Source organism: Gasterosteus aculeatus, chromosome 1, assembly GCF_964276395.1.
Source record: "Gasterosteus aculeatus chromosome 1, fGasAcu3.hap1.1, whole genome shotgun sequence".
Lineage (NCBI taxonomy): Eukaryota > Metazoa > Chordata > Actinopteri > Perciformes > Gasterosteidae > Gasterosteus > Gasterosteus aculeatus.
The window spans coordinates 26,345,097-26,371,822 of NC_135688.1; the positions used below are offsets into that span (position 1 = coordinate 26,345,097).

The following is a 26,726-nucleotide window of genomic DNA, read 5'->3' on the forward strand; positions in this document are numbered from 1 at the left end:
CGTAAACCTTTACAAACTGCTAATGGTTTAGTAATGCATTGGTTGTTTGATTTCATTTATAGAAAATATAAACGGAATGAAGACAACTATTTCAACGAATCTTACTGTAGCCTACTGAATAATTACACTTCATGTTTTCAGACACTTTTTTTTGTCTTTCTGATCATTAAAACAAATCAAAGTAGTCACAAAGTGTTTGAATGGGAACAACATAATACAGAACAAAATAATTTAAATTCCCTTTTATTTGAGTATTTCAGCACCGTCTGGATGGACAGCACAGGTAAGTGAACACACACACACACACACGCGCGCACGCGCACACACACACAACAGAAAACCCGTCAACTGAAACGTCCAATCAATCACCAAAACCCCCACCAGGGTGCGCATGCGCTCACCTAGAGCGAGCAGCACTACCTGGCTCCCGGTGACGTAGATGAGAGAAAAGCTCCTTTGGCCGAGGAATGTTATTAGTAGACGTCTGAAGGCTTAGAGGAAGAGAAGCAAACTAGTTTCCTCCCCGTCTCGTGAGAGAAGGAGGAGGAGGAGGAGCCCGCTCGTCCGTGCCGAAAACACGCCGCCTCTCCCCCCCGGGTCCTCCGGAGCCTCCCGCGGTCTCACGGAGGTGACTTCAGAGTCTCCTGCGAGGCACCAGCTTTTTCTCCGACCAAGCCCTTTTTTAAAAAGTATTATTCATCCAGGAAGAAGATTAGTGATTAAAAAAAAGAAAAAAAAAGAAAAGAACCATGGACAAGGGAGTAGGCTTAGAGAGAAGTTAGCGAGAAGTAGCGCGAAGTCCCCTTCGGAGCGAAGAAGACGCGTCCCGGGAGGAGAGGACAGGATGGGGACGCATGTCAGCACCCTGCGGACCCTCATCACCAGATACGTGAGTGTCCTTTCCCTCGTCCTGCGTGTCCACGGATTACATTATCCGGACCACTTGTTTCTCTGCAGACCAGAGGTCTTAACGAGGATAATTAGGAAGTGCTTTTTAAATATTTTATTTTTTTTCATTTGTTTTACCACGATTGACTTTGAATTCCTCCGAAACAGGTTACTCGTCCGGATTAAGTTTCACTCGCTAAAAGGGAGCGGAAATAATCTCGTTGGGAAACGATTGTGTGTGGGACACACACACACACACACACACACACACACACACACACACACACACACACACACACACACACAGCATTAAGAGCGGTGTTTAACTAGAGAAGGTGGAGTCGTGATCACCAGTTGTTATCGGTGGCAACGAAATATTCTTCATGACAGAACATGCGCAGAGATGCGATCAGACAGCAATTATCACCCACCGAAACAACATGACAAGTCATGTGAAAGAATCTTCAATCAATGGTGTTTGTGTCAAATGTGTAAATCTGTCATCAGACACAAATAAACAGATGCAATAAAACAGTATAAACTCAACCAATCAGCAAATACACAAACAAACTCTGTTTTTGCACCTGCAGATCTGTTTTAGAATTATAAAATCTTTTATTGACAGCGCGAGGCGCCCTGATGAGCTCTGCCGCTGTAATTGATCTGGATAACACGCTTTAGACCGGTGGCTTCGTTCTAAATTGTTGCAAAGAAAAAACAGTCCCCGGATGCAAAGAGAGACCCGCTGAACGCTTGGGACGAGGCTCAGGAGCAGTTTATGTTTTGGTCAATAGTAGCACTTTATGAAATATCAGTCAATACTGAGAGGCAGCGGCGAGATGGACCCCGTCTGTAAATGGAGCTCGTCGGAGAGTCCTAATGAGTCCATTTGCTGTGCTGTAAAGCGTCCTCGCGTGGATTCGTTTCACTTGAGATCAAGCAACGATCGCCCGCGAGGAGAGTTCCTCTCATGCAGCCGATTGAAACGGCACCGCTCCGAGCATGTCCACGTTTTATCTTGTATCAGTACAAAGTAGAATGCAAAGATATGCGGTTAAGTCACGGAAATGCATCAAAATCCTTACAATCGAGAACAGTTCAGCAGTTTGCAAAATACCTTGAAAGATTATTAGTGGGGCTTGTGATGGACACGTCTCACTGCCCAAATGAATGTCTATTCTATCTACTGAATCAAGGTGAAGTCCCCTCTCCTTCCTAATAGGCACGTTTTGGTGTGTTAAATTCCCTTCGTGTGATGGTGACAGCGCTCGACACACGGTCCTCCCCGTGGTTATCCGAGGCCTCGTCGCACCACCTGATAGCGGCGGCGGAGGGGGGGTCACTCGGGTTGTCTCCGGCCCCTGATTACGTTGCGTAAGCCCCACAGCCATCTCTGTGACGGCTGAGGCTGCGCCGGCCCAACGAGGGCTGGATGTGATCACAGTGACAAGCGGAGCTCGCCTCGGCGCAGGGTGCTCTTATGCTGGGTTTAGCTTTTTCCAACTTGTGGCTTACTTATTCGTAGATGTGACAAAGCAAAGCGTGAGTCTCCTCCCTACTTTGTTTTTACATTCCTCCTAGTTTCCCATCCTTTTATTTTGAAAGTATCCACGCAGATTACAGCAAATGGACAGTTTTGTTCCCCTTAAACAGGAGATCCGTCGGCCTGCTTCGTAGTAACCTATGCGGCTCGGCTTACTGTAGAAAGAGGAAACAAAGTCACCACACTGACATATTTAAAAACGGCACAGCAGAAGAGAGGTGCTGCTGGTTCCCTCGCGGTTGTTGAACATCATTCAAAGCTGTTTGTAAGCGTAAAAGCCGCTGACATCTAGACGGTTCGACTGTAATTGTACCTTAATCTCGATCAATTATGTAAAAATGCACCCGGGCAGCATTCCTCTCTGCTGCTGAGGAACCTGGGTTTCTGGACAGGAAGTGCCCCCCCTCTCTCTCCGTCTGACTTCCTGCGCTCGCTCAGTGGATTAAAGGGTCACTGCTGCTCACTATACCCTCACACACACACACACACACACACACACCTAATCCTTTCTACAGCTATCACCTACTGTATCTCCGCTTGTTCACCAGCAGGCCGCCTTCTCTAACGGGGCGGGAGAAGCTTTTGAGAGTTGGCGGCCGGCCGGTCGACCGGAGGCCTCTAGCGGGGGAGGGGGGGGAACCTGTGCTCAGGCGGGCCGGTGGTCTGCAGTAGTAGCCCGGTGACGCGGAGGAGCAGCGGATCGCTAGAACTCCACGGCTCTGTGTGGTGGTCAATAATTCACGAGCAGCCCGGCCGATAGTGGCAGATGACGTTGGGGCGGCACAGCAGGGCGGCTTTGTATTACAAAGGATGACATGGCGTTAAAGCACAAATTAAATTATGAAACAGAGAAGATGACTTTCCTCCCTCGAGGCTAACAGGACGACGCAGAAAAAATCACAACTAACACTTGAGTTTTTTTAATCAATAGACTATTTGGTCTTTTAGTGTTTTGTAGCACAAGATCGTAACGTAAAATGAGTGAATTTAATACTCAAATAACGTTATGGTTGATAGAAAAACTAAAGCACACTAGAGGTGTTTGTGTGCGTCAATGTTTTATTTAAATAGGTTCCTCCTCAGGTATGAATGGTGTTTTATTTTGAAGGACATCCGTATTGTTGTGAAGCTGTGTAGCTCCTCCTGCTGATCATTGAACACCTGCGCCTCCACGCCGCTCACAGTCCAGAGTGCAGCAGGTTTAACCTCTTTACCGGGAGGATTTACAGGCTCTCGCTAAGCCTCCGTCTTGGGATTGTTTCACTGCTCGACTGCCGGCTGCTTCACTTTTCAGTCACATTTAGGGCTCCCTTGTATTTGTTTACGCGACAATAACTGACGATGATATTTTTTTGTATTCGTCAGCAGATTATTTCAAATATCAGACATTTTTGTTATTTATTAATTATCATTATTTCCCAAAGAAAAACCCAAACACTTTGGTTTCAGCTCATCACGTATGAGGATTCATACCTCCGCTTTTTTCAGTTTGATATCTTCTTAAGTTGTATCACTATAATAGTTTGAAATAGTCCCCTGTGCTGATACATTCCTGTGATATTGATTCTCCTCCCTCTACACAAACGGCACCGGCCGAGGAGTGCGAGCTCCATTAAAGGCTCGTTTCAGGGTGTCGTTGCAGTAACATTAACGGTGTATTGCTCGTAGCACAGCGGGGGGGGGGGTGACGGATCGCCCGGCGTTAATGGAGCGCGGAGGCGAAGGTGGAGGGTTGGAATTGCTGAGAGGTGCAGGTACGCCCTTAATGTTCTGAGCGAGTGGTAACTGGTCGACCCCCCCGCAATACACACACTCACACCCTTGCCGAGTGCTGACAGCGCAGTCTGACATCAGACATGTCATCCCCCCCCCCCCCCCCCCCCCCACCCTCTCTCCCTTTTAGCCGAAACTCTTGAGACATCATTAACAAAAACTGGATAATCCGGATTATTTCCCGACTTGGCTCGTAGTTCACCTCGCGTCCGTTACTCCCGTGAAGGTACTGCAGGTGATCCGCTCATTTGTTGAAGGTTCTTCTTTCTGTCCACCTGTAATCACAGGACGGATTCGTCTTTGTTTGTGTGCATCTTATATTTGTTTTCGATGAATAATGCTGACATTTGAAGCATATGAAGCTCCTGAGGCCGTTAAAAGCTTCTCAACATTATCCAAAGGAAGCACTTAGGAAGCAACTTTTGCACCAAGCTGCAGTACAACTTTTAAAAGATCCCCTTCCTTCAATGCAAAAGTGTAATTATTTCCCTGAAAGATGCATCGGCGGGGGAATTGCACGTGAAGGAAACTGCGGAAAAGCTCCAGTGATTCCCAAAGCCGAACAAACTCGCGTACACAAAACAACATTGATTATCCTGTAACATTATCGATGCACTTTGGCGGCAGCCGTGAAGTAGACGACCCTGATGCTCCCCCCACGCGCTGTCTGGCTGTCTGCGCGATATGATACCCAGATTACCCAAACCCCCGCACTTGGAAATGTCTCTTGCGGAACTGAGACGGCATGTTGTCCCATTCATTCTCTCGCTCCATGGACAGGATTTAGTCCATTTCGTCCATAGTCCAATTGTCCAATCTGTAGGTTTGGGTTCTGCAGTACGTGTTGGCTCCCCTGTAATACCGCAGCATCCTGGAAGTGCTTTACAAAGGGACCTCTGAGAATTTGGGGCCCAGAAACCCAGAAACGGAGAGCGGGAGAGCTCTCCCAGAGCGAGAGAACAACACCAGCGTATAAGTAATGGACCCACGGACAGATAGATATATTTGTCTGAGTGCAGCATTAGGGAAAGTGAACCCAAATGACCGATCAGAAACCTGCTTTGTGTAGCATTTTAACATGAATAAATAATAGCCACATTAATATTTGAGCGCGATTGGCACGACCAGAAGAGGCCACCCCTAAATTTGCAACCCGGCCGTCTTTTTTTTTACGCCGCGCGCCGGTTGGAAGAAGTCAGCGGGATTGATCCACAGATCAAAGGTGGACGCAAATTGGCAGGAACTCGGGGACAAAGTGCTCCTCTTCCTCCATCAGACACACGACCGGCAGCAGGAGTTGAGTGCGTGTTGCTGTGGTCCGGCAGAGTAAATATTTAAGTTCCACCACTTCTACTCTGGTTTTCTACGCGCTTGAGGATGCACAACTGTTAAACAATGAATTCAACTGCAGCAGCGCCTCATAAATAGCCGAGGAAGAGGAGTGGACTCAGGGCCCGCTGGCTTTCCTCCAGGATACGTCCATCGCAAAGTGCCTTCAGCCTTCACGTTCCGCTCGGTCTCGTGTTCAACTATTGTTGTTCTTTTTCCTGCTGCAGCAGTTTCACACGCCAAGCGCGTTTAATAGCGCGTAGATAGATCCCTTCAGACGATAAAAAAAGGCTTGAGGCCCTCGACAAGTGGCCGCTCCCTTGAGGGCCACATGATGCCGCTCGGGTCCCCTCGGATTCGTCCTGTGATCTTCACCCTCCTGCTGAGACGTCAAGCGGTTTCAGTTAAAAAAAAACGTTGCGGGGCGAGTGTGCCGTCGCCCTCGGTGACCGTGAAGAAAGAGAGAAAAAAAAAAGAGAAAGGAGAAGAAGGGTCAGCCAGGCGCACAATGAAAAGATTCAGTGAGATAACAGTGCTAGGGGGGGGGGGGGGGGGGTGTTAATCTTGTGGTTGTCAAGGACATAATGAGGAACAAACTGACCATATAGTAATGTTCTCCCCTCTGGCACCCTCGCAGACATTGAGTTGTGTTGGTCTCCCCCCCGAGGTGGCACAGAAGGGCGGCAGGATTCATGGGGACGATGAGACACCAGGACCAGGACGGGGAGCGAGGAGAGCAAAATGAACCAAAGGGGGGGGAAAAAAACAAGGCAACCGACCAGACAAGCGGTGCAGAGGACACTAGAAGTGTAACCAGGACGGTTTCCTCGTGATTACCGGCAACGCAAACGGTGGAATGACTCCCCACCGCACGGACATTAAGGGGGGGAGAGCGAGGAGCGCTCCCGTCAACGAGAAGGAGGGAGACGTTTCTAAAAGACGATTGATTGGAGATATTGAAAGCATTTTGACGCTTTGGTCCCTCAGAGGAGAAGCAGGCGGCGTGGCTCCGCAGCAGGAAGTGGAAGCACTATGCGAGCGACGTGGAACACGTGGACCAGCAGCTAATGGGGGGGAAATGAACGGACTCACATAATGGAGGTTGGTACCAAGAATAGAAACGCACCTCGGCCTCTTCCCCTCAGTGCTTTGCAGGCGGATGAGTGACGTCGGATCTCAGGTGAAAGGTCACGTTTTTAGGAAATAAAGGCGGGGCGCTTGGCCTCCGGCTTCTGGTCTTTGTGCTACGCTAAGCTAGCTGTTTCCTTCTTATTCGATGGACTGACCCAAGTTATTATCCAGACCATCACAGAGGTCTGGGAGAGTTGGCTTAGTTAGTTAACAAGTTTAGAGTTTGGATGATTTTCATTGTCACAAAGTCAACCAACGATAAGAGAACGCTGTGTTTACTAGTTTGATTACAGTTATTAAGGCTGGCGTTTCCCGCGTGGTGTTTGTGCGTGGAGGCGCATTCACTGGCAGCTGAATCACTGGCATTTAGCTGAATAACCAGAGACAAAGGGCAGAGATTTGGACTTCAAAGTACCAACTTACTGACTTCCTCCAGCACTAAAAGCCTCCTAGCCGTTACTCTCACCACGTGTCTTGCATGTGACCTGATTGCAGCAGTAGGTGAAGTCACGGAGGGGGGGGGGGTTGGGACACACCATGTGACCCCCCCCCTCCCGTCACCGTGCAGACACAATGAAGCGAGTGTGAACAGTGCGTAAGTTGATTCCCCCTTGACATCCTAAGCATGGCAGCGCTTATCAGCAGGAAATCCAGAAACAAGGCTCTCTCCTCTCCAGCTCACAGGGGTGAGACTCTCAGCGCCCCCCCCCTCCTCGCCCCCCTTCCATCACCCCCCGCGTTTACCCCCAGCACAGAGTGCATGAAACACCTGGAGTATTGTTTATGATCAGAGTTTTCCTCCTTCGCATCCTCGAATCCACGCGACCGCACGATAATCACCGGGACCTCAGCGAGCAGCTGTAGTGTGATAGTATCAGCGCGCGCACACACACACACACACACACACACACAGGAACCAGCACTACCACTGCTGACTGGCTCTGATTTACACCAGCACTGCTCTCATGTGATCTCTTTCTCTCTGAGTGTGTGTGTGTGTTTGGATGGTTACAAAACAGTTAGGAGGACTAGATGAGTCAGATCACTAAATCCCCCAGACACACGCGCACACACACACACACACACACACACACACACACACACACACACAGAACAGTTTGCTTTGCAGACTTTTAACTGTTTACTATTCAGTGTCTTGTCCGCTAATGCCACAGTGGCTTTTTAAAGTTGAAACCTGACCAGAAAAACAGCGTTGTTGACACTAGTGTACATATTCATGAAAAGTTAATGAGGCTCCAAAAGTGGGAAAATAGTAGAATTTTTTTCTCAACTGCGCATCAATTTTACATTTTTACTGAAAGAACAAATAAAGGAAAGCACAGATCTGTGATTGGCTCTCCAACGGCACGAAAGTCCGCCGGCTGCTTTTCTCAACCTGCTCCATTGAGTCACCACATTGAGAATAAAGGCACTGCCACAATCTCTCGCTCCTCAGCGTGTGTCCATGTTTTCCAATCATGTTTGCACATGCAACCCTGATACAGGACACAGTATTTGCATGTGAAAGTGTGTCAAGGGTGTGTGTGTGTGTGCGTGTGCGTGTGTGTGTCGGTCGGCGGTATCGCGGGGAGCAGGTTTCCGTCCGTGGCTTTTGTCGAGAAGTATTTTCGGGGGCCGCCTGTTGCAGCGGGAGGATAAAACACTCTGGTCATCAGTTGAACAACAGCTCGGCCTTTTAAGCTGCTCGCAACTGATAGTTGTGTGTCTGTGTGTGTGTGTGTTGTAGTGATTGCTCTGTTCGCTTAGCGGTTTTCTGTAAATGTTATCTATACTTGCCAGGCATCATACAACAATAACTACAGCTCTTGCAGAGACTGTGCCTTATTTGTATTGTTTCAAATGACAGATTTCCACCACAAAATAGTTAGACTTTTCTAACTTTTCGCACCCGTGAAATGGTTTGCACCGCCTTGCTTCTGCTCTGCCGCGTTGTTGACGTGTCAATCGGTGAGACCCGTGTAATAATGTGTAATAATGGGTTTTTAATGGATGCACCTTCGTCCAGCTGCAACAAAAAGATTTCCTGCCTGAGCACAAACAAAAGTAAAGTCTCATCTAATCGAAAAGGGAACGTTTAGAGGACGTCTTCAAAGATTTCTATGCATCTTTGATCAGGAGTAACATTTTTCTCTCTCTTAACACACACACACACACACACACACACACACACTCCCTGTCTTTCTGTCATGTGTGTCCATGGTGGGTTGGGTGGCTGTTGGGGGTTGCCTCGCTGCTCTGTGTGTGTGTGTGTGTGTGTGTGTGTGTGTGTGTGTGTGTGTGTGTGAGTGTGTGTTTTACAAAACCCCTCCTCTTCTTCAATCACCGTGGGACTTCAGCTTTTGGCTCAGGTTCAGTTTCGGTCCCGTGGGAACAATCAGTGCTATTTTGGAAGTGCGAAAAACTATTTCAAAGAAAGCGTAATTTAACACAAACAGACAGGTCCGCTTAATTACACAAGATTTAAGCTTGGTTTCCCAATATTAATAAAGAATAACGTTTCAAAAAGCATTCATTAGTAACTATTCCTCAACCTTATCGCTCTGTATTTGAAGGAAGAGAAGCATGTCGAGAGAAATGAAGCCAGCAAATCTTTTATTTTATGTACTGAGGCCATTTGAATATTGTGTTACTTTCACTTCTTGAAAACACGGCGACTCCTGCACCTGCTTGTACAATCGTTCTCTAACGGTGTGTCCGTGTACACTTTACCCCTCTGCTACTGTAATCCCCCGAATGCCCCCTCTGCAAGACTAATAAAGGATTATCTAATCTTATCTTATCTTTCTTCAAACGTCCGACAAAGTATAGGTCCTCGCCCTACCTAACTGTATTGTTCTCAAACGTATGTTGTCATAGAAACACAGACGCACTCGGAGAATAGGCGTGTGCTGCTCTTAATATATGAGGTAACATTCTGTGTCATTGTTCCTCCTCGCTTTCATTCATGTTTGATGTTGCAGGGTACATTGGCCTCTGTGTGTGTGTGTGTGTGTGTGTGTGTGTGTGTGTGTCATATCCCTGAAAAGGCTCCGTGCGCTTTCTACTAATGTGGCTTAAAGCAAAATGGATGTTGGTGCCGAGTGGGACAGACAGAAAACAATGCCTGCTCTCTCTCTATCTCTCTCTCTCTCTCGATCCCTCTCACCCGACCACAAATGTTTCCCTTCCAACTATAAATACACCCCCGAAACCAGCGTCCTGTAACACGAAACGCAGCTAAAAGTGATTATCAAGCTCCAGAAGTCTCCTGTTACATCCATGCGCCTCAAGGCCCGGCCATTTGATATTTCTTTTCAAAGGCCCGCTTTTATTTTGTAAAGAGGCAGTTTCATTTGATTAGAAGCAGAAAGGCTTTCATATAAAAAGCCTGAATCCCGATGAAAGCTAAACGTAATCGATTGGAGAGAGGTTGTCTGCTTAGAGGCCGTCCCGGTTGAGGTGGGAGATGGAGAGGGAAGAGGTGAGAAAGCCAATAAAGCTGCATTAAGGATAAAAATGGAGGAGAGGACAGCGCGAGAGGAGGCCCACTGATTCTCCGCCTGCGCCGTCCGTCCCCACCGGATCCACGCGTGTTTCTCACGTGTGGATCGTAGCTCGCAGTTTGGCTGCTGCCAGGTCTACATGACAACGTTTAGGTGTAGGAGACGGGAGACGGGAGGAGGAACTATAGAGTCGGCGAGCTCTCGATGCTCGCTGATATTCATCTCCTCCCTTGCCGGGAATCTTTTTGGGCAAGAGCCCCAGTACGGACGATACATCAGTGTTTCTGTGTCACGTCCGCTTTATTCATCGGCTATGAACAGCTCTCCATCTTAAACAAGGTCATCTTAGAGCAGCGAGTCAACCTGTTGCTGTGTGTGTGTGTGTGTGTGTGTGTGTGTGTGTGAAACTGGGCCATGCAGCCCCTCTTCACACTCAATCTCATTCACCAGCCACAGATTACTGTCACCTCTCGTTAGCCCGTCTCAACGTGTGTGTGTGTGTGTGTGTGTGCGTGCTCAGGCGTTTCAGCCATGAATGAAACAACCACCGCCGGGTTCCTTGGTTGCGATTGACCGCCGCCGCTTGTAGAACGTTTGCCGTTAGTGCTTCCTTGGGCTGAAAGCGAGCGAGGGAGAGGATCCGGCGAAGGACTAGAGGTGCTTCGCGATGGTCACATGTTAAATTGGCGCCTAAAAACACTTCTTTGAGAAAACAGCCCGGGCTGCAGGGAGATGGTATCAGTGTGTGAACCAGGGACAAGTCCAGTCCTGCCGGAGACGCCTGAAGCTCGAGCAGCTCGCCGGCACGTCTCAGGCTCGACTGGAGGAGTAAAAAAACACACCCGCCTCTCCAGTTTAACGTCTCTCAGTAAAAGGTCTGTCATATTGTGGAGATCCGGCATTAAAGTCAAAGAGACGCTTTCGGGGGTCTCACTCGGCGTGTGTGTGTGTGTGTGTGTGTGTGTGTGTGTGTGTGTGTGTAATTGGCATTCCTGTCTGAGTCACATGCAGTTCAGTGTATCCGTGGGAACAAAAGCTCTCATTCACTGAGAGAAGTTAGTCGTCTGTTTCCCGTGAGTCACGCAGCATTCTGCTGTCGGAGTGCGTTGATTCGTGTCCCATGAAAACCTTGTTGAATCACATACTGAACATTACACCCCCCCCCCCCCTCTCTCTCTGTCTGCAGTGTGTCGGTGAGGAGAACTGGGTGGACAGCAGGACGATTTACATCGGACACAAGGAGCCTCCTCCAGGAGCCGAGGCCTTTATACAGCAGAGATTCCCCGACAACAGAATAGTCTCCTCCAAGGTCAGAGAGGTCACCCACAGGTCATAACACACCGGGACGGGCACAGAATGTAGCGCGAGAGTTATTCCTGGGAACAGGACGCACGGTTGTGCGAAAGAGTGGATGTTGTATCGTAAAGATAATGGGACTCTCTCTAAATGATGAAACCAAATCTGTTCCGCCTCTTTAGTCTTTTGACAATCTTACTACATACTGTTAGACAGCATCTTTCCATCTAATCAAGTTGCAGCACCATGTGTCTTTAACTTTTTATTCCTCCAAATTTGAGCTGACAGCAGATTTCTGACTGAACCGTCTCAATTCTTGCAGTACACATTTTGGAACTTTGTTCCGAAGAACATGTTCGAGCAGTTCAGGAGAGTCGCCAACTTCTACTTCCTCATCATATTCCTGGTGCAGGTAAAGCACAGATTCAGGGGCTCATTCTCGTACCGCGTCCACGTCTGCCAGTTAACCCCCTCCGTCTGTATCCGACCCTCCAGTTGATGATCGACACGCCCACCAGCCCCATCACCAGCGGCCTGCCGCTCTTCTTCGTCATCACCGTCACCGCCATCAAACAGGTGAGAGCCTACAGCGGGTTTTTCTTCTTTTCCCACCGCCGCGCGCTGTCGCCGCACCTTCACCTCCCGCCCCCCCTCTGTGTTTCTCTCCGGCAGGGCTACGAAGACTGGTTGAGACACAAAGCCGACAACTCCGTCAACCAGTGTCCCGTCCACGTGGTGCAGCACGGGAAAGTGGTCCGCAAACAGAGTCGCAAGCTCAGGGTACGTTTGCAGGCCCTTCCTAGCAGAGCAATTCAGCCTTTTTGAAGTTGTGTGTGATCACGTGTCCCGCGAGAGGACGAACGTCCGAACTCGAGAGGCTTACGTGTGGCGAAGCAGACGCTTCGCTTATTAGGCAAACTGCTTCAGCATGAACTGCATTAGAAACACTAACGGGATGAGCGACATCCTTCAAGGCGCCACATGCAGGAGGCCCAGACTCCGATCATCGAGTTAGAAACGAGACGCCTCGCTTCTGTCTTGCGTCTCAGGTTGGGGACGTGGTCTTGATGAAAGAAGATGAAACTTTCCCCTGCGACCTCATCCTCCTCTCCTCATCTCGAGATGACGGGACCTGCTTTGTTACCACGGCCAGTCTGGACGGAGAGAGCAGCCACAAGGTGTGTGTGCACAGTGTGTGTGCACGGTGTGTGTGTGTGTGTGTGTGTGTGTGGCTCGCTTCATTCGAGTCACTCTCTCTCCTCCAGACGTACTACGCGGTCGAGGACACCAGAGCTTACAACACTGAGAAGGAGGTGGACTGCATCCACGCCACGATAGAATGTGAACAACCGCAGCCGGACCTGTACAAGTGCGTGGACACACACACACACACACACACACACACACACACACACACACACACACACACACACACACACACACACACACACAGACACCCTCACTTGACTAAGTTGTGGCGTCTTTCCTGTCACGTCTCCCCCGCACAGGTTCGTTGGCCGTATCAACATCTACATGGACAGCGAGCCAGTGGCCAGGTGATGTTTCACATAATGTGGTTATTTCTACAATTCATCTTCCAAAATATCACATCCGTCCGTGACTTTTAAGGTAGTTCCTTTGTGACAAAATTGGTCTCTAAATCGGTTGGAATCGGTTTCTTTTAACTCTTGTCGCTGTTATTAACAAACAACACAGCTGCAAGACTTTCACCATAAGAGCGATCGAACGGTGTAAAAACGAGCTTTCGTCTGTTTTTCAGGCCGTTAGGATCAGAGAACTTGCTGCTCAGAGGAGCCACGCTCAAGAACACTGAGTACATCTACGGTAATATCCCCTAAAAATACACCAATATGGCAGAAATAAAAGAAGTATTTCTTTTTACTGCTTCACACTGTCCTCCTCACCGGATAGAGTTTGCTCAGTTGTCTCCAGCTGAAGTATTAAACATTGTCAGCAGTCATGTTGTTCTGGAAAAAACGTAGCAGAGACCTCGTGTTAGGATGTTGTGAGTGAGCCGCCCTCTCCTCCTCCCTTTCAGCGGTTGCCATCTACACCGGCATGGAAACCAAGATGGCTCTCAACTACCAGTCCAAGACTCAGAAACGCTCGGCGGTGGAAAAGTAGGACCACTCACTCTCCTGCATCACGAGTCCATCATTCGTATTTTTTGCCCGTCCCATCGCTGGTGCTGCACTGATCACTCTCCTTCCATCTGGCGTTGACTTGCGTCTGGTTCTCCAGATGGCTCGTAGACTCACTGGAGGTGGATTACATTCACACTTCAGAGCGGGCCTGATTAGCTCCTTGGAATTGCAATTCTCTTCTTTCTGCCAAAATGGACTTGGCTCTGAGTAACGGCCTCGTGCGAGCTGATCCCTTTAATACAAGTATCGATTCCGTAGAGTCCAGATTTCAAATGTCCTCGTATAAAAAAAGGCCTCTTGTGCTCCCCCCCGTGCAGGTCGATGAACGCCTTCCTGGTGGTCTACCTGTGCATCCTCATCTGCAAGGCGTTCGTCAACACGCTGCTGAAGTACGTGTGGCAGGCGAGCCCCGACAGGGACGAGCCCTGGTACAACAACAGGACGGACACGGAGAGACAGAGACACATCGTGAGTCTGTGGGTCACAATCCCTCAATCCGGAAGACGAAAGCAAAAGACAAATTCTTCATCCCCTCTTTGGCTTCCCCGTCTTCCTCTTTCCACAGGTGGTCAGGGTGTTCACGGACTTCTTGGCCTTCATGGTCCTGTTCAACTACATCATCCCGGTCTCCATGTACGTCACCGTGGAGATGCAGAAGTTCCTGGGCTCCTACTTCATCATGTGGGACGATGAGATGTTCGACGAGGAGCTGGGGGAGCGCGCCGTGGTCAACACGTCGGACCTGAACGAGGAGCTCGGGCAGGTAGCGAAGAGCCCTGGGGAGGAGGGGGGGACACGTGGGAGGGGGGGGACGCGTCCGGCCGTAACACGTGTCCCGCTCTCTCTCTCTCTCTCTCTCTCTCTCTCTCTCTCTCTCTCTCTGTGCTCAGGTGGAGTACGTGTTCACGGACAAGACGGGGACGCTGACGGAGAACAACATGGAGTTCATCGAGTGCTGCGTGGACGGACACGTCTATGTTCCTCACGCCATCTGCAACGGACAGGTAGCGACCTCTCGGATCTATAGCTTCTGTCATCTTGTGTCGATTATTGATGATGTTGACCCTCTTCGTCTCTGCCATCAGGTGTTGCCCGGTGCAATAGGTATGGACATGATTGACACATCGCCGGGTCCCGGGGCCAGGGTGAGCATCGCCTCAGCTTGGCGTGTGTGTGTCTGTGCGTGTGTCTGTGCGTGGGAGGGTAACTCTGTGTTGCCGTCCTCCGCAGGAGCACGAGGAGCTGTTCTTCCGGGCGCTGTGTTTGTGCCACACAGTGCAGGTGAAGGAGGAGGAGACGGTGGACGGCATCAAGCACGGCATCCACCAGGGCAAGTCCACTTCCTTCTACATCTCCTCGTCTCCAGACGAGGTGGCGCTGGTGGAGGGCATGACGAGGTGGAGTGCACACACACACACACACACACACACACACACACACAATGTCAGTGATTCACGTACGACTTTTCTATTGAAAACCAACTCATCTGCATACACATTAAGTTTAATTTAGGTGGTTTTCACTCACAATTAACACTTTAAGTTGTGCCACTTAAATTCCACTAATGGTGCCTCGCTTTGTGCTCAGACTCGGTTTCACATATCTACGACTGAAAGACAGTCACATGGAGATCTTGAATAGGGAGGATGAGATTGAGAGGTGAGTAAACCCATTAGGACAATGTTGTTTATCTCTTCAATGTTTTATTTTAACACACAGTTGTCAACGTTACTATTTCACCGCAGAAGGTATGATTTTCTGGCCACTATATGAGTGTATTCAGAGGATAATCTGATGTGCATAGTTGCAATATTATGTCATTACTGCAGCCGCATGCCTGCTATGAGTCACTTTGATGATCATCCATGTTGCGGTTCATTCAGTAGCATTTTTTAAATTAATTAAATTTAGATTTTAAAGAGCCCGGCAATCTGTTACATGCCAAAAAAAGGCTAATTTAATAAAGATCGGCCAAGATAAAGCCGATCAAAATCCAATCCTTCCTCTATTGCACTCTATGGTCACTGCTCTCCGCGTTTTAACTTAACCACAGGATCATTTCACGCTTTGTGTTGTTGTTGTTTTTTTAGATTCCAGCTCCTGGAGGTTTTGACGTTTGACTCCGTCAGACGGAGGATGAGCGTCATCGTCAGGGACAGCTCTGGTAACGCACTTCCAACTGTGTGTATGCACGTGTGTGAGCGGCTTGCCGTGTTCGGTTCCTTCCTCACACACGTCTCTCTTCTACTCCCCTGTGCGCATGTGGGCAGGCGAGCTCTATCTGTTCTGTAAAGGCGCGGACTCCTCCATCTTCCCCAGGGTCGTATCAGGCAAGGTGGATGAGGTCAGAGCTCGGGTAGAGCACAACGCAGTGGTGAGAGCACACACACACACACGCGCTACAATAGATTCATTATTACCTTTATGATCGTCCAACATTCTGCAATTGAAGTGCACATAACAAATGTAAACTGCAACTACAAACGGCTAGATTGAAACCACTCTGAAGGCGAGGTGTCCTCCTGCAGGAGGGCCTGAGGACGCTCTGCGTGGCCTATCGGCATCTGAGCCCCGAGCAGTACGAGGAGGTTTGCCACATGCTGAACGGGGCCAAACTGGCACTACAGGACCGAGACAAACGCCTGGCCGAGGCCTACGACGTCATCGAGAAAGACCTGATCCTGCTGGGAGCGACTGCCGTAGAGGACAGGTGGAGGATCTCTTGTTTTCTAGAAATCCAGTCCAATGTAACCACCACGCTTCTAAATGTCTGCACCTCAAACGTCTTTATTCCGCTCGAGCTGCTACCAGAACAAGTCCTGACCCACTTCTGAGATTGAGGACGAGAGACAGTTCTACTACAGCAGCTAGAGTGCAGGCTTTGAAGAGATTGTTAAGAGGAATCAACCCATCCTTTACTGAAGGCGTCAGACTTTTTCACCGATGTCGCTGGGATTTAATCTCCTAATAAAAAGAGCCGTAAAATGTTTTCCGACTGTCCTGCACGCCAGGCTCCAGGAAAAAGCGGCAGACACCATCGAGTCCCTCCACAAGGCAGGCATGAAGGTGTGGGTGCTGACCGGCGACAAGATGGAGACGGCGGCCGCCACCTGCTACGCCAGCAAGCTGTTCCACCGCAACACCCAGATCCTGGAGCTGACCACCAAACGCACCGAGGAGCAGAGTCTCCACGACGTCCTGTTCGACCTGAGCAGGACCGTCCTCAGGCAGCACGGAGGCATGACCAGGGACTCCTTCTCTGGGTGAGGGACGATGGGAAAATCCACGGGGGCTAAAGAGCAAAAAGGAGAAAAGCTTTGTAGCATTTTTCCGGTACCCTTCTTTCGTCCAGGTTATCGGGTGACTGCACGGACTACGGACTGATCATCGACGGGGCCACGCTCTCCGCGGTCATGAGGCCCACCCAGGAGGACTACAAGGAGATCTTCCTGGACATCTGCCGCAACTGCAGCGCCGTGCTCTGCTGTCGCATGGCGCCGCTGCAGAAAGCCCAGGTGCGGATAGTAAAACATGAGACGCCACGTGAGACACGACACCCATTAGCTTCATTGAAACACGATCTCCCGGTATTTCTAGATCGTGAAGCTGATCAAAGCCTCCGAGGAGCACCCGATCACGCTGGCCGTCGGAGACGGAGCCAACGACGTCAGCATGATCCTCGAGGCCCACGTCGGCATCGGTCGGTAGACGCGCCGTCGTCCGATCCCGTCTCACGCCGCGGAAATACGGAAAAACCCACGGAGGCCGTTACCTTGACCTCTCTCGCGCATTCCTTTTGTGTCTCAAGGCATCATGGGTAAGGAGGGTCGTCAGGCAGTGAGGAACAGCGACTACGCCATCCCGAAGTTCAAACACCTGAAGAAGATGCTGCTCGTCCACGGACACTATTACTACATACGCATCTCTGAACTCGTGCAATACTTCTTCTACAAGGTATTCCCTCTGCTCAGTGAATACACTGTAAATACACGTAAATTCATGATTTATTCAGGCTTGTTTAACTGAGGGTGTTGCTTATTTGCTTCTTTTGTTCCTGGTGTAATATCTAACAATTACAGTAAAACAAGTAAGAATATTCCAATTGATCTCAATCAATTTTCTCTTTTATTTTCTTTACAAAACTACGTTGAATTCCGTCAACAAAATCAAAACAAAATCATCTAATCTTTTCACGTGCAAGGACAAACAAACAACAAGCTGCATTTATCTCTCATTTATCTTTTTTTCTTTCCCCAGAATGTCTGTTTCATCTTCCCCCAGTTCATCTACCAGTTCTTCTGCGGCTTCTCACAACAGGTACACACACACACACACACACACACACACACACACACAGAAGTACACGTATGAGAAGTCTAACGATGCTTAACGCTCTCCGCCCGCCCCCCCAGCCGCTGTACGACACCGCCTACCTGACTCTGTACAACATCAGCTTCACCTCGCTGCCCATTCTGCTCTACAGTCTCATCGAGCAGCACATCAACATGGACATCCTGAGGAAGGACCCGTCCCTCTACAGGTTAGAGTCCTCGTCTGAGGGGTCTGTGACGTCGGGCCGCGACCCGCTGCTCTTTATTTCCTAATCCTGCTAACTTCCTGCACATCGCCGCAGTGCGCCGGGGTTTATCGATCCCCCGCGTGTCCCCCGACAAACACAGTGTTTACCTGATAGCAGAAGATTGAGGTATTTTAAAGAAGCAAAAGAGCACTCTAAATCAATTTGACTAATAGACTGCAGGAATAAACATTTTCTATCGATTTTACCTCCATTCACGGGGGACATTTGCTCAATACAGGCAGATCAAGTTCAAGTGGGAGCGTTGCACTTGAACATGATCTGATTGGGTTCCGCTTGGTCAAAGCTCAAATATTTCCAAATAGAAAACACGCAACTTTCACATGATGTGACCTAACTTTTTTCTTTTTTTTCTCAGTCTGAAATCTTCTTTTTCTCACAATGTGACTCTAAACGGTCTTTCATCAGAAACAATGAAGCCGCCCGAGTACGCACATAATTACTCTCGAGTCATTTAGTATTTCAGTGTTCATAAGGCGCCTGCATCCGTGATGTATTTATGAATTACTGCATCTGACAGCTAAATCTGATTAGAATATTACATTGCAGTCATTTCTGGTTACGGTCCTCCCGAAGGCAGCTAATGCAGTATTGATTCAAATGTGAGCTTGTCAACATTAGTCATTCACGCTGTTTATTTCCAACTTGTGTTTGTCCTCAGGGATATCGCTAAGAACTCGTTGCTGCGCTGGCCCATCTTCATATATTGGACTCTCCTGGGTGTGTATGACGCCTTGGTGATGTTCTTCGGGGCCTACTTCCTGTTTAACAACACCACCTTCACCAGCAACGGACAGGTAACGGCCGCGTGTCAAAGACGGCTCCCTTTAATCTTTAATCTCAGTCTGAGACAAGAACATATTTAGTTTTTGATGAACTACTTTTATTTGTCGTGACAAAACCCATCTTTCTAATTTGCTGCTCGGCATTTGGCTTTTTAGAGCCTTTAAGGTGTTTTAAGTTTATTAATACATAAAAGCGAAGCATATTGGGTTTTTTGTGGTTCCAATATCAGCGTATTGTCACTGTTTTTTAGCAATGTATTTAAACTGCAGCCTTTACTGAAAGACACTGAACTGCTTTGAAGGTGGATTATTATTTTTAATTTTTACGTGAATCATCTGACAGATTCATTTTGGAAGTTTGTGTTCACGTTTGAACTAAAGGAGGTGCAGCCTGTGTGTTAGTGAATTAGAAAATTCGTCTCAAGGCGACAGACATTGACATCCGAGCGGCGGCGGCATGGCGGGTCTCCACCTTCCCCTGTTTCTCTATTCGTTCCTTTCCATCTCTACGGGTGTTCGCGGTGACTTCTGCTCTCAGTTGCTTTGTTCCACTCGTTTGATGTTTTTATTTTATTCTTCTCCGGCCACAAAACTGTTGTTTACTTTCTTATGATTTCCTTCTTCTGGCCCTCTCCTCTGCCCTCTTCCTCTTCCTCTTACCTTTGTGTTGCTTTTTCTTTTCTGTTTTTTTGCCTCTCTCTCCTCCTCCCAGCTAATGACAGCCAACACACAGATGGTAAGCCTGCATCTGTCTCTCTGACGTCTCTCCCTAGTTTCGGTTTCCAATTTCCTGTTTGGTCAACCTCTCATCGTCCATTCTGCCTCCGTCTCATGTGCAGCCGTCGGTGGCTGCTGTAGTCACGCCGACTGTCAGCGTTTGTGTAGTGGCCCGTGCTCATGTGTCCAGGTGTAAATGTTATGACGTTCTGTGTGCATTGTGTGTGTGTGTGTGTGTGTTAGAACTTCAGTTAAAAGCAGGGGACGAACACATGTAGAAAAAGAGTTGCACTCCTACTTCGTGTATTTCAAGTGTCTCTGCAATTCTCCTTTTTAATAATAGAAATCCAAACATGTTTTACTGTTTGTCCTTGATATTTGGGTTGTTGTTACAGGTTTATAAGTGACTATAACTGGAATTATGAAGTCACTTCTAAAGTCTGTTAGAAGTCATTGTGTTTGTCGTTTCATTCATCAGCATCACATCAACATTACAACGCATTCATCTGGGTGGCATTGAGAAGCTTAAGTTTCACCTCTTCCTGCTCGTCTGTGTGTTTTCTTTCCTGAATTTAGTCATAGATCACGACTGAAATTCAGTTTAGCCAGGTTGAAAGTATGAATCACTAATCCAAGTGTTGGTTAGAAAGAACATTTAGGTCTGACCTTCATTACTATAATCCCATTTTGTCAGGATTATTATGGAAAATACCCTTTAAGAATTAGTAGTTTCTTCTGTCAGCAGAAATAGATATATTTTTGTTACTCTCTCACTTGCTGGAAAGCCACACTGAAATGTTTCCATTCAAATCCGAGTTGAGATCACCTCACTTCTTCTGGTTGTCCGCTCACCCATCGGGCGTCTGACACTCGTCACCTGAATGTCGCCCCCTGGGCCCCCTGCCGTCTGTTTGATTGATCCAATACTTCATTATCTGCATCTGTTGTTTGCCTCCGCAGATGTTTGGTAACTGGACATTTGGGACGCTCATCTTCACCGTGCTGGTCTTCACTGTCACATTCAAGGTAACCACACACACGCGAGCGAGGCCGGATGAAGATGGCATCATAAGAAGGAGCTGCGACATGTGACACGTGGAAGGTCTGCTCTCTCAGCTCTCCCCTCTCTCTTGTAGTTGGCTCTGGATACTCATTACTGGACCTGGATCAACCATTTTGTCATCTGGGGCTCACTGGTTTTCTTTGTGGTCTTCTCTCTGCTGTGGGGAGGAATCATCTGGTGAGCTGGAAGATCAACGTTTTTATTTTATTTGAGCCTAAAACCTGATAACCTGCTGAGAAAAATGCCTTCATTGCCTTCATTTTGATGCCTTCTCTCTCCCCCAGGCCTTTCCTCAACTACCAGAGGATGTACTATGTCTTCATGCAGATGTTGTCCAGTGGTCCAGCCTGGCTCAGCATAATCCTTCTGATAGCAGCCAGTCTGCTGCCAGATGTGTTGAAGAAGGTGATCTGTAGGACACTGTGGCCCACCACCACTGAGCGCATACAGGTGGGTGCCTAGCAATCGAGTGCTTTCCCTCGAGCGCAGGTGAAACAGCGCCCTCTGCTGGTCAATCTAGCAAGTTCACCTCCAAATGTTAGAAAGAACTGAACGTTTGCAACCCTGGAAGTGGTCTAAATCACATCCGTTAAATGTTTAATGTTTCTAGACAAACACGTAGTATTGTTTATTAACTGTGTGTGTGTGTGTGTGTGCGATGTCTAACTGGTGACTGTGGGTCAGCAGACGTATGCTGCCTTTGGCTTCGTCCCTACTCTGTTGGATGTAAGTCAGGAAGCCTCCCTGTCTGTCTGTGTGAAGTGCTCCTTTATTTCTTAACAATTAAACTTAAAGTAAACGAACCAAACACTGCAAATATATTTGAATTCCCATCAAGCTCTTTTTTGCCTCTAAACCTTTCTGGTTTGTAGTTGACATGAAGCCTGTTACATGTGTGTGTTTTTCTGTTTGCAGTGAGGGTTGAACTTTGACCCGAACAACCTTCTATATTTCTGCCTTCATGTCTCAAACTGCTCCTTTCTCTCAACCATCCATGTAGCGGTGGTCCAGACGTGGCTTTACGCCTGTGGATGGGAGGTTTCGTGTGGCCTTCTGTAAAGACCTTCAGAGCTTTAACTCTCCCTCTTCTCTCCTTCCCCTGACTCCCCGGCTCCTCCCTTTCGTCCTCTCCTCCCTCTGGGCCTCCTCGGCGCGCAGACTAAGCGTCGCTGCCTCACCTCCGAGCCCTCCACCATCTTTATGCTGTCTCAGACTTCCAGCAGAATGAGTTTCTAACCCCAGCCCTCCTGGAGGTGACCCTCTGCCTCTCCTCCCGTCTGCACCCTCCACACAATACCTCTTCCTCGCTTTTTTACTCCCTCTTCTTGTATCCTGTCCCTTTCTCACTGCTGCTGTTTTGCATGAAGTGACTCTTCTGTCAGTCTGATTGCATGCCAGCGATGATGTTCCTGGTCGACCCCTAATATGTTTGTCTTTGATTGTACATGTGTGTGTTTGCGTGTATGTGTGTGTGTATGTGTGTGTCCACAGCGTGTGAAGGCTAAAAAAGGGTGTGAGAGCGCCCTGGACTACCAGAGCTATGTCACCTTACTAGATGGAATAGCTCTCAGAGAAGCCTAGAGGGCCTCAGCACGGTAAAACACGCCCTGCCACGCTGCGCGCGTGTGTGTGTGTGTGTGTGTATTGGTAATGGGGGGGTGATGTTAACAATGTGATGGGTTGCCGTGATGAGACGTTTAACCGATTGGAGAGTTTTACCTGACTAACATGGCATGGGCTACAGTGTGAGTGAGGGTCTCCGAAGTCTGAAGCATCCAACAATATACAATGTACACGGAGCTCCGGCGCCCCCTAGTGGTGCATCCTAGCCTCGCCGCAGAGCCAGAAGGCTCCACACACAGTTGGACTTCCTGCATGTTTACCTGCTATGTTCATATTTGCATGGTTTTGTCTGCCTGTTTTTATGCTGCTCTTTGGCGTTACAGACTTTATTTGCTCATTCTCGTGTGTGTTACTTATTTTCTCTGGCTGCATTGCGTCTGAACCGGATGGACAGGATGTTATCATCGCAGCTGGCCAATTGGATTAACTTGCTTTTTTAATTAAATCATATCGATAATTGAATTCTCTGTGGAAGCCGGTTCAGTTTACTGCTTTTTGCAGTGGCTCGTTTGGCCTTTGTCCCTCCAGCAATAAGCTGCTCCTGTCAAGTTATTCCAAACAAAACTGGAAAAACAGTTTCAGTGTTTCAATATGGCAAAGTTTTAATCTTACCAAATCCCCAAACATATTATTGTCAGAATTCCACTCGTTGGAACAGAGGCCAAACCACGAGGCCAGCTGGGATGACGACGTCTCCTCCATGAAGCTCCTCCGTTGGCCCCTCTGCAGTGCAGTGAACCTTTTCTCCTTCTCCGTTTTCCCTCACAGAACGCCGATAAAGTCTACGAGGGCCAGCTGTCCGAGTTCACCCCGCTGGCGTCCCTGCACGCCCCGTCCAAGGCCGGCAGCCACCGGCGAGGCTCGGGCAGCCGACGGAACGCCCCGAACCCTCGAAGGTCCGAACCCTTTAGCAAGAAAACCATGTTCACGCGCTGGCAAAGAGCGCCCGACTACTCCACCTTCGCTCCCCTCCTTCGATTCGCCGATGGCTCCCGCTGGCCCAAGCAGGGGCGCGGCGAGGCGGGGCCGGGCACCTCAGTCTAGTTAATCTCTCGTGTTTTTTTTTGTTATAGTCCGAAGGAGTGATTTAACAGATCGGTCCGCATCTGGAAAGTAAAGCGTACAAAAAGTAACTCAAACTAATTCATTCGTGTTCCTGGATGCTGATAGCACGCGCTCCCTCTGGAAAGGGGGTCACAATGAAGGTGACCTTCAGAAGTGGCGGCTCTGTGGAGGATTCCATCCGCCACATCAAACTCGAGGGCTTTGATTTCTTAAATCACAAAAAAAACAAACATAGAAACGACGCCAATGTGTTGTGTGATGGCGCTGCTGATGACGACCGGCAGCTCCGGCTTTCTCTGACCAAACATTTCCTTTTTCTTCATTCCTTCCGTCTCTCTCTTTCTCCTTCTGCCTCCTTTTCAGGACTAACTGGTGTTGTCTGTGTGCAAACGTATTATCCCGGAACGCTCGCTAGGACATTGTAAGGAGGACCGCCGTAGAGTAGCGACGCCTAGGTGTTTGAGAAGTGGCGCTGAGTTGGTCTGTTTTCCCCGTTTTTTTTAACAGCCAGTGGATAAAATGTCTCAAAGAAAGACCGACTTTAGTTTCACATCCAACACCTAAGCTTTCAAACTCCCACGTAGTTAGTCTGTGTTACACACTTTCCCTGTAGACCTTCTCCTCCCCGGTAACCGTGATGCTACGTAGAGCTATTCGCGGCTTAGAAAACGCGTCTTCTGCGCGCCTTAATGTCCCCTTGTAAATACCACACTATCTGTCGCAGAGACCTTTAACCAAAGAAACAAAGACACACAGACTGCTGGATGCATTGGAGCCGAAGTGTGTGCTCTATAGGTTGATCCTAGGAATCCTAAAGACGAGACGTAGACAAAAACACAGCTCTGTAAATGTTTAAAGCATGAAGTGCATGTCTAGTCAAGCTTTGAAAGCTTTGATTTTAAATTGCATACTATTTTAACTTACTTAAAGCACCTTCAAAAATGAACACGCAAAACGTGTCCTTGCCGAGATGATCTCAACACAACTAAAGTGCCCCAGTCACTACTCGATGCCTTAAACGAAACCTTTTTCTGAGATTTGATCATTTGAAAAGGGGACATTTGTTGATGAGAACACATTATGAAGCTGGAGGCGTGGGCTGGTTAGCTGAGCTTAGCACAAAGAAAGGAACACCGGCGTCATGTTTGAGAGAGTTACCGATCTTAACCAATAACAGCGTTTCACCAAATGTCAAACTATTCGTAGAGGTTGATAGAAAAATAGAACTTTACGCACCCAACGAGTGGATGACCATCTACAACGGTCTAATCTACCACGAGAAGGGTTGTGTCTGAATTCTGTCTCACACGTTCCTTCCTCAACATTTATCCTCTCTTTTTAGCTCTTTCTCTCTCTCTCTCATTCTCCTCGTGGTGAAGCAATGCTGATGTGGAAGCTCTCTGAGAGCCGCTTCCACCCCGACCTGGAGACCCTCGCTCCCGTGTCCCCTCCTGCATCTCCTCGGCCGTCCGTCTCTCCATCTGTCGCCGTGAGGCCGAGTAGAAAAGATGTTTTCCGTGTACTTTTCTGAACCAAAGCCTTGTTGCTGCTCCAGATCCTTCTAGCTGCTTTTACATTAGGTGCCTTGTGGTAGTTTATCTCTCTCTCTCTCTGCTGAACTGTCTTTTGCTTTACGGTAAACCTACGACTAATAAGAGGCATTTGCATCGTGCAAACGCACACGCCGGTCGATGGATGAACGGATGCATGACTGTCTTTTGTAAGAGCGTCGTTCTGTCCACTTATTCAGATACATCATATAATCAATGAACAAAGTCATTTCTTCTTGCACAAAAACATTTAATGTTTAATATCCGTTTTTAGGGCGTCTGCCTCTGCAATGATATTTTTATTGTTTTGTAACAATTGAGTGTAAAATTCCTCTTCATCACATGAAGAGTGGGAACACTGAAGCACACTGGAGAGATGTCTCGCGGATGCGATGTCATCTTCAACCTTTATTTGAATGAGATAGAAAACTTGAAGAGCTTTGTACTCAGAATGACTTTTTTCTGATTTCTCAAAATGTGGGTTTTCCTACTCAATATTTATATGAAATTGACTTACAGATGAATTCTGCTTTTGGTTCTCTTCAACCAAATAAGAACAAAAAAAGGCTCATATAGTATCTGACCCGGCAGATCAGAACTAACTCGACCAAAGATAAATTCCCCCTTAAAACCTTTCACCGTGAGGTGTGGCTTAGAAGAGAAAACTATGGAATCATTTGATGAGAGAAAAAAAACAAATCCCGCCGGTACTGTCGTGCTTTTTCGCGTTGGAGAAAACATTCTGCAGGCAGCATTTGATGCGTGTCGTGTTCACTTAGAGGAACAAGTAGCTTTAATAAAGGTTTTCTGCGGCTCCGTTGCACTGGACATCACACGTCTGATGATCGTCACTCTGCCGTAGAACACAAGCCATTAACGGTGGATTTCAAGGTTCAACCGACCTAAACTGACAGCCTTCGAACAGAATGTTATCTTTCTCTTTTACGATGTATTATTGTATAGTGTTGTATTTATCATAACCAACCGTATCTGTAAATCGCTGTGTACTCAGATACAGTATATATATGCAATATATATATATAAAGCTAGTTATGTTAATTGATGTACAGTTTTGGGGTCTTTTTATAAAACAGTTTTTAACAGTAACATATCAAGATTTAAATGTGGATTTTTTTGCCAACATTTCTGTAGCTATTGATGGCAATCGACTGTATATTTGCTTGGAAATAAAAGCCAAAAGTGGAAATATAAAAAGCAGAAACAATGTGATTTTTCTGTTTATTTACCGCCGCACATCATGTATCTGCCACTGGGGCGCAGTAGAGTATTTCTGACGTTGGCTAAACAAGAGTTTCTGAGTATCTGATGAGAGCTGATGAGATACAATCAAAAGCTTAGTTGATGAGTTTAGAGCATCCAACCAACACGTGCCTCCCATATGCTGCTCAAACTGAACCACCAGTTGTGCTTTAAATTACACACAGGAAATGGTTCAAATAAAGAGGACAATTTTTAGATTTGATGTGTTTCCCCAAAGTTGCTCCAGGGCTGCCGTCTGCACCATCCGAGGACGTCAACAAGATTAGGATGGAGGTTTTCGGATCGATTGGATTCTCTTCATCCTTTTCACTTCTCGTCTGCGCTGATCTCCACGTCCTCTCCTCCACAGCTGGCAGCCGATGAGACCTGCGAGTGGGTCTGACAAGGATGGAGAAATATCTAGGGCACGACTGTCAG

At 48.0% G+C, this 26,726-nt stretch overlaps 1 protein-coding gene across 12 annotated transcripts; it reads left to right on the top strand.

Annotated features, from left to right (window-relative positions):
- Positions 1-336: 336 nt before the first annotated feature.
- Positions 337-26,250, top strand: atp11a (ATPase phospholipid transporting 11A). 12 transcript variants are annotated; one of them, XM_078099749.1, is made up of 31 exons: positions 337-889; positions 11,354-11,476; positions 11,786-11,875; positions 11,959-12,039; positions 12,136-12,243; positions 12,513-12,641; positions 12,729-12,832; positions 12,972-13,019; positions 13,244-13,308; positions 13,523-13,604; positions 13,946-14,096; positions 14,194-14,391; positions 14,519-14,632; positions 14,714-14,773; positions 14,859-15,025; positions 15,216-15,287; positions 15,719-15,792; positions 15,899-16,002; positions 16,157-16,338; positions 16,640-16,891; positions 16,981-17,143; positions 17,226-17,328; positions 17,437-17,582; positions 17,886-17,945; positions 18,041-18,168; positions 18,887-19,022; positions 20,688-20,753; positions 20,864-20,967; positions 21,075-21,240; positions 22,282-22,385; positions 23,182-26,250. In XM_078099749.1, exons 1-30 carry the CDS (start codon positions 845-847, stop codon positions 22,369-22,371), a joined length of 3,411 nt encoding a protein of 1,136 aa, XP_077955875.1. In that variant the 5' UTR covers positions 337-844; the 3' UTR covers positions 22,372-22,385; positions 23,182-26,250. The 12 variants fall into 12 exon arrangements, with proteins under 12 accessions (XP_077955875.1, XP_077955830.1, XP_077955868.1 ...); XM_040182294.2 differs by lacking the exon at positions 22,282-22,385 and adding an exon at positions 19,723-19,746 and having other exon boundaries at positions 575-889; XM_078099756.1 differs by lacking the exon at positions 22,282-22,385 and adding an exon at positions 21,949-22,043 and having other exon boundaries at positions 608-889.
- The last annotated feature ends 476 nt before the right edge of the window (positions 26,251-26,726 follow it).